General features: G+C 34.7%; 1 protein-coding gene across 1 annotated transcript; it reads right to left on the reverse strand.

Annotated features, from left to right (window-relative positions):
• Positions 1 to 2,738: 2,738 nt before the first annotated feature.
• On the reverse strand, positions 2,739 to 7,153 carry LOC107777922 (putative glycerol-3-phosphate dehydrogenase [NAD(+)] 1, cytosolic). Its single transcript, XM_016598092.2, has 5 exons — positions 5,652 to 7,153; positions 4,978 to 5,199; positions 4,554 to 4,801; positions 3,561 to 3,700; positions 2,739 to 3,028 (listed from the first exon to the last, which is right to left on the reverse strand). The coding sequence occupies exons 1-5, from the start codon at positions 6,310 to 6,312 to the stop codon at positions 2,905 to 2,907; spliced, it is 1,395 nt and encodes a 464-aa protein (XP_016453578.1). The 5' UTR covers positions 6,313 to 7,153; the 3' UTR covers positions 2,739 to 2,904.
• Positions 7,154 to 7,906: the final 753 nt, after the last annotated feature.

Consider the following 7,906-nt stretch of genomic DNA (forward strand, 5'->3'; position numbering starts at 1 on the left):
TCAACATCTTCACGTCCCTGATTTCTTCGTTCCGATCTCATCCAATCTCTGAAACATAATAAAACTTTCAAAGCATTGCTTCCCAATGAGTGTCGGGTGTCTCCAAGTTATTGTCTTGCTTGACTAAATGCACTCTATAATGCAACAATTGAAATTGGCACATTCAGCACATCCCGAGCCATAACGGAAAGAATAGGAAATTGCTTTTCATTCTCATGTCACCATCCCAACGGTGAAAATTCCTTTGTGCGAGACTCTTTTTGCTTTTGCAAGTAGAATTGAAGTTTATCAATGTTCTTGCTACTGATTTGAGTGGTAGGAAATGTAGACCAAATATTAAAACCATCAAGGCCTTCATCATCATCCATAGTAGTATAATGGTGCAATGTATAGTGAGATTAACATTGCCTACATTAAGAGCAGTAGCATCAACTATATTTGCATAATAATTATATAATTATTGTAAATAATCATTTAGCTTGTTCATACAAGAATTTATATCTGGGGTTTCAGTTGGTCTAATCTCCATATAAGTATATAGAGCATTGATTAATTGGTGACAATCAGACATCTTAATAGAAGGATTTAAAACAACACCATTAAGTAAATCGGAGGAATTGGAAAGAAATATTTTTTGAATTTTGCTTGCATTTTGCTCGGTACACTTATTCTTAAATTCTCTAATTCTAGATTGTCTATTATTTCCTTGAATAACATCAACTGCTCTTCTAACATGAGTAATCTCAGTTGAAAATAAATCAAGGCCACTTTTAACAATTAATTATAAACATGACATGCACACCTAACATGAAAAATTTCGTCAAGTGGTGGTTACAAATGCAGTCTTAATATTGAAATTGCGACATTATTGTTAGAAGCATTATCAAAAAACATGCATAGTACTTTTTTCTTAAGATTATAAATTCAACAACTTCGCAAAATAGTAGTACTTATAAACATAGTAGTATGACTTTGATCTTCATTATATTTAAAAGCGATAATACGTTTTTGCATACAATAATTATTATCTATCCAATGACATGTAATTGTCAAATAATCATTTCCATTAACAGCATGGCCAATATCAGAAGTTAGAGAAACTTTACAAGGAAGGTAGTCAAACATATAACGTATGTATATTTGATATCGTCCATGGAGTCTAAAGATATCATATCTACAAGTACTTCTAGGGATACCTTTAAATAAAAGATTATAAATCCTTTGAATATACATAATAAGATATGATGAAGAAGCAAAAGAAAAAGGTAGACAACCCAAAACAATCATTTTTGCTAATTCCTCATGATCCTTTATTTTATCATATTTCATAAGTCATCCAATACTAGGGTTTAGAGTTCCTTGATTTTCATCTAAATCAGAGCCTCATTCTATAGGATGAGTAATTCTCATATGTTTACTAAGTGTCCTAGTCCCCCCTAATTGTCCTTCAGTCTTATGTTTAAAATCATCTTTACAATTCTATCAGTATTCTCTATTTCGTCAAAAAATTCCAAACCTTACTTTTTTTTCTCCGATTAGTAGTCGGGCCCACAAGTGGTCTACTACTACCACCACGACCACCCCTGCTACCAACTCCAACACTACTAGGTGTAAGTGGTGTCTCCTCTTCAACTTCTAATTCATTATCTTCTATACCGAAATCTCCCTGTAATTGTTCATAATCTATATTATTATCAGGTAATGTTTCAGAAACATGTGTAGAGTCATTTAAATTGCTACCGAATGTTGAAGTAGTACCTTTTTTTCTATCTTTCTAATTACCCCGATTAACAACCTTATTACAAACTCTTTTTGCAGCATTAAACATATTGTGAAAATTTAACTACTAGCAAAAATTAAATATTCAAATAAAATAATAAATAAGAGAAAGAGTTGGAGGGAGTGCACCAAATTCGTCAATAAATTGAACACTTGATGATTTCGCAACTCCAATGTTACCACGAAGAAACGTCAATTGTTCAAAGTTTGAAGTTCAATTGTTCAAACTTCAAATAATAAATAATACGATAAATTAAATTCCAAAAAAAAATGAGAACCAAATAGTTTATTGCAATTTAGGTGAAGAATAAGAGAATGATAATTGAGAATATGAGTTTGAGAAATGAGAGATGAGTGAAGAAATGAAGAGGAGGGGTGTGTATTTATAGTTTTTCAAAGGGCTAAATTAGTAATTACCAAAAGTATAATTTTTTTTATAAAAAAGGCTATTTTTGCAATTAACCCATTGGGCAACGGCCAAATTGAAGCTGACCGTTGCCAACGGTCATATCACTTTTTTTTAAAAAAAATCAAATTTATAACCGTTGAACCGATTCGGGCCGGTTAACCAGTTCAACAGTATTTTTGTTGACCGGGTTTGACCGGTCCGGTTAACCAGATTTTTTTTTAAACGGAGCAACCCCTCTAACCCAGCCCACCTGGCCCCCTAACAACCAATCTAGGCCGGTCCGGAAACGGGTCAACCTGGCCCGTTAAACAGGTATACTCCTACTTTCACCCATCTCTCAACCATAAAAATTATAAGAATTGAACGGATCAAAGTACACCAACATTAGGCAATGTCACAAGCCTTTCATTTCTTGTTTTATTGCAGCAAGTCAGCAAGTCAGCTGGTTTTTGTTTTCATGATTATAGTGAAGTTTGGTTAGCATACTTGCAGCAGCTACAAATCAAAATCTGTTATACACCTAAAGAACAAATAAGCTTCAAATTCAAAATGAATATCAAGAAAATAGGACCATGTATTGGTAATTTCATCAGCACAAATTGAGTATCAAATATACTATATGTTTTCTTCACCACATATAACACTTCATCCAATTTGAACCAGTCTATATACTTATTCATTGCTTAATTTCTAAGTCTTTTTGCATGAACTATTGATCAAGGTTGTCCAAGAAGTGAAGGCCTGTAGAAAGCATGGCTCTGCGCAATCTCAATCCGATCGCGCGGATCATTCAAGTTTTCATCCCTCAGTGCCTGAAGAATTGCCATTGGCCCTTGTTCCCTGGAAGTACAAAAACCACATAGAGATGTTAGCGCTTAAAAATGGAAAATTTCTCATCATTCTCGTTTTCAAGTTTTACTAGCATGGTAGCAGTCCATTGGTTATGCACGTAAATATAAGAGTTTTAACTTATATACATTGAATGCGTAAAAGAACTAAACTATCACGTCACGTAAACGATAACTATAGGTAATTGTCCGTAACACGTGGAATCAGAAACCAGAAAACAAGGCAAACAACCTGATAAAACATGTTACATTACACAGTCACAGACACTGTAAAAGCTCTTTATATTGTTAGTGTAAAATAAGGGCAGTCAGGTGCACTAAGCTCCCGCTATGCGCGGGGTGCGGAGAAGGGCTCGACCATAAGGGTCTATTGAATATTGTTAGTGCATATAAGTTAAATTCTAATTATAGAAATAACAATAATTCCTGAGCAGCTGTTTTTCTTCTTCTTTTTGAGTTCATATCATGGAATTAGCAACAAATTACAAGCAACATTTTTTATGTTCTGTTGTGCAAAGACTTACCTTTTTATGAGTATCTTGTACAAAGTCTTCAAGATGGGGCACAGCTCAACTGGGGCGACCGGCTTATTCTCTCCGGGATGTAACACATTCAAGCTTGACTGACTTAGAAGTTCATAGAAAGCTCCAACAGCAGAAACTCCCTAAACACGAAGTAAGAGTATGTGACCGCTTGGAAAGTCGGGAACTTAGAAGCTATTACAGTAAGACATAGAGCTGAATAACTTGATGCATTTATGAATGAAAGAGGAAATTGCTTGGAAAACTTCAGGATCGACAATCAGTGGCAAATCCAAACGTTGAGTATACATTTTCACTGTACAACCAGAATCAAAATGATTGGTGAAAAGCATATTATTTCAGTAGTTTATCTTTGCTTTCCATCTGTAAAGGAAGAGAGGCAAATAACTCTAATCCACATATATTAAGAGTCTTATGCACATGATACATTGTAAAAAGAATGTTTATCATGTATTTTAGACTATATAAATATGAGTTTTCAAATAATAACAAGATCTTTTGTCCATGCGAAGGGGATCCTTGGTGTAACTAATAAAGTTGCTTCCATGTGACCAGGAGGTCACGGGTTCGAGTCGTGGAAACAGCCTCTTGCAAAAAGAAAGGATAAGGCTGCGTACAATAGACCCTTGTGGTATGGCCCTTCCCCGGACTCTGTCGGGCTGCCCTTTAACTTTTGTCCATGCCAAAATCAAAGGCATGTATGTGTTTTCAGTTCATTTTGCAGATTACCTCTTGTGATATGATTGTCTGAGGTACTCGGGGATCTAATGTGGTAACAGAAGAATAAGCTCAACCTCAAAACCAATTTGTTTTACTAGCAAGTGCACGACGGCATAAGTATTGTTATGGTACAAAATCAGTCTTCTACAACACCTTAGCATTGTTTTCGAAAGAAGAAAATGAAAGACCAGTTCTTAAATTTGGTGTACTCTTGAGAGCAACAAAATGGGACCAGAGATAATAAAAAATGAATACCTGGATTGTTCCTTTGCCGCTAATGCTATCACCCATATCAAGGCTCAATTCTCCCTTAGCTATCATTTGACCATACCAAGCATTACGACCTTTCAACAATGTCACATACGTATCAGCTAGCAAAGGCCCTGCAAGCCTTTCTGGTTCTTCCGTCAACAAATATGTAATGAATATCATCTCCGATGTACAATGTGCAAAATATACTGATTTGCTCGTAGCACTTTCATTTGTTAGCGCAGCTACCATCCCTGGAATCAAAAACAAGGCAGAATATAGTCATAGAATTCGCGTTAGATTCCTAATTTTAGCTGGTTTCTTAATAATAAAGCTTGCTAGAAAACAGATGAAGAATCAAATAGGAATGGATTTAACCTGAAGAATAAAACCCTCAGACAAATGAACATTGAGATCGGCCAGGACTTACCAGCTCCAATGGCATAGACATTCTTCAAGCCTCCCATGACTTCGTGTGTTACAAGGTCGCTATTGTCCCAAACAATAAAATGAGGTTGTCTTAAGAACTTTGCTAGTGGTTTTCTCCATTTTTCTGATCCGCAAATCCTAGCATTGGCATACTCTTTGTTGTAAATCTCCGAGGCGATATTTGGTCCACCAAGATAAAGGATGTTCTCTACTGGTATTCCAGCTGCAATGAACAGACGATATTGTTAAGAAACTGAAAAGGCTAAGCTTTCTTCCTATTCTTTTACAACTACTAACATATCGATGAATGACTTCCATTTGTCTTTTCCGTTATATCATGTTTCTGAGATAGAGGTGATGCATTAGAAGATATAAAGCGATGTCTGCAATCTCGTGTTAAGAAATGTCTAAAGCTACTCTCAACTTGAGAAACAAAGATCCACATTTTAGACCAGAATCAGAAAATTTCAAAATTTCTAGAATTGTTCCCTAGTGACAAGTTTTAGTTTGTTTAACAAACATAAAGATTCAAACAGCGACGAAGCACACCATATTGCACTGCATATTTTCTAAACAATCACATTTCATACTGAAGCAAATTCTATTTCATTTCTATTGGTTAAGTAAAGATAAGCCGGAAACAAGATTTAAAGCTAGGCAAAGATAAAAGCTTACTTGCCCGATTAATCATCTGCGTAGGAGTAATAATATGAGGAACTGGATCTAGTTCAGCCTCAATACCCTTTGCCAAAGAAATGATAATTGGTACAGTTAGTCTTTCCTTCCAATACTTGCTGATCTCCATAAACACATCTCGTGTTTCAGTCGAGGGCAATCCGTTAATCACAACATCAGCATCCCAAACAGCTTCTTGCAAGTTAGTCACAACCTTCAATGGACAAAGTGGTGTATCGATCATGTTTAAGCAGAAACCATCTTTCAAAATCTCATCTGCATATAGTGTCCGATCGCCTAATCTTGCCTCGACGTACTTGAGATATGCACATCTCCTAATCAACCTCCTTAACACATCCTCCCTTGAATTGATCACCTCAAATAAATGTTCCGCTGTCGCTCTATCTACAGCTCTACCTGCCCTTCTCCATATCCTAAGCTGAACCTTATCGCGAAATTGGCCGTAACTATCTTGGAGTAAAGCTGCAAATACACTGCCCCAAGCACCAGCACCAACACAAACAATTCTTAACAAATCACCATTAGCCTTACCAAGAATTTGTCTAAGTTCATCAAGTTTCTCCTCTAGGCCATTATGATTGTGTACATTCCCATTTGAGTACACATAATTTCCACTTTTCACCTCAATACTACCAACCATTTTCTTTCAAATAAACACCAATAACTACAACCCCACAAATCTTTACACAAAAAAACACCCTAAACACCTCAAAAAAGTATATAAAGAAAGAATCTTTAAACCTTTAATATCACCCCTTTTTCAAGATTTATCTCCACCAATGAATTATATACTATTGTCAACAATACTATTTCAAGAATTTGGAGAGAAATTAAACAACCCCTTCTTATAAAAAGAAGCAAAACCCCTTCTTAGAAATTATATTGACAAAAAACTATTCATACATATAAAGTTTTCTTGCCTAGCTCATTCCCCCACATTAACTAAATTCTTGAAAAATTCTTCAATTTTCCACTTTCTTCCAAGTTATGATAACCACAAAAAGAGGAGAATCTTTTTACAAGTAGAAATTCTACCTAAATCAGAACTAATTTTCCTCTCTCCTTATCTTTTTCAAACCAACTAATTCTTTAAAATTTTCTTCATTTCTCCACTCCCCAAAGCAATAAAGAAGCTGACAAAACACTATTATGGATAATATAGGCTACTAATAATTCTTTAGCAACACAAAACAAAGAAGAAAATACTATTTTTGTGAACTTGGATTTTGCAGACAGCTTTGTATTGTCCGCCTGAGTTTGGTTATCTACCCAACAAATAATTTTTCAAAAAAAAACAAAAAAATCTTTTACGTGTCGGATACTACAAAGATTAAGTCAAAACCCCAAGAAAATACTCAAACAAAGATTTAAATCAAGAAAACAAGAATTGCATGCAAAATGTACAATTTTGCAGCAAAATAATGGTGACACTATTCATAAAAATAGTTCCATATTTGGTACATATCACTTTTTTACAAGATATAATACTTAATACACATGCATGTGTATATATAGGTATAATTAAGGGGTAGGGGGTGGGGGTTTTGATTGATACAGTTGTCGAATGTATAGGGGAGGGTGCCATTGCATTAAAGTGTTTAGACACTCTGCCAACCTCCTAGACGGTCATTAATATTAGATATGGAGTTAGGTGAACTTTTTTTTTTTTTTTTTGGAAAATGACACTGTATAGCCGCTCTCAAAATAATAGCCGAAAATATATATATATTTTTTGTATATATATACATTATGCATGTTATATACAAAATTTATACACTTTTTCGACTAACAAATGTAAATAGTTTCTATCACGGGCTAAAAGTGATAATACGGGCGAAGTCGAATAGCCACTTTTAAGCCCGCTATTTAAAATATATCCATAGTTGACATTGTATTTAAAGATTAGCCAATTCATCCAAATTTCAAGACTAAATATTTTTGAGCTGCTAATTTGAAATTCACGACTAAGTGTCCTGAATTTCTGAACCACTAATTTAAAATTCAGGACATAAGATTCAAACTTCAGGACACAATTTTACTGTAGGACATGATATCCTGAATTTCTGAACTACTAATTTGAAATTCTGGACATAAGATTCGAACTTCAGGGCACAAGTTTCTAACTTTAGGACACGATGTCCTGAAGTTTGAATTTTGAGATTTAAACTCTAGGACGTCATGTCCTGAAATTTAAGCGAAATTGGCTAATCTTTAAATACATTGTAAACTATAAA

This window comes from Nicotiana tabacum, chromosome 16 (genome assembly GCF_000715075.1).
Source record: "Nicotiana tabacum cultivar K326 chromosome 16, ASM71507v2, whole genome shotgun sequence".
NCBI classification, from domain to species: domain Eukaryota; kingdom Viridiplantae; phylum Streptophyta; class Magnoliopsida; order Solanales; family Solanaceae; genus Nicotiana; species Nicotiana tabacum.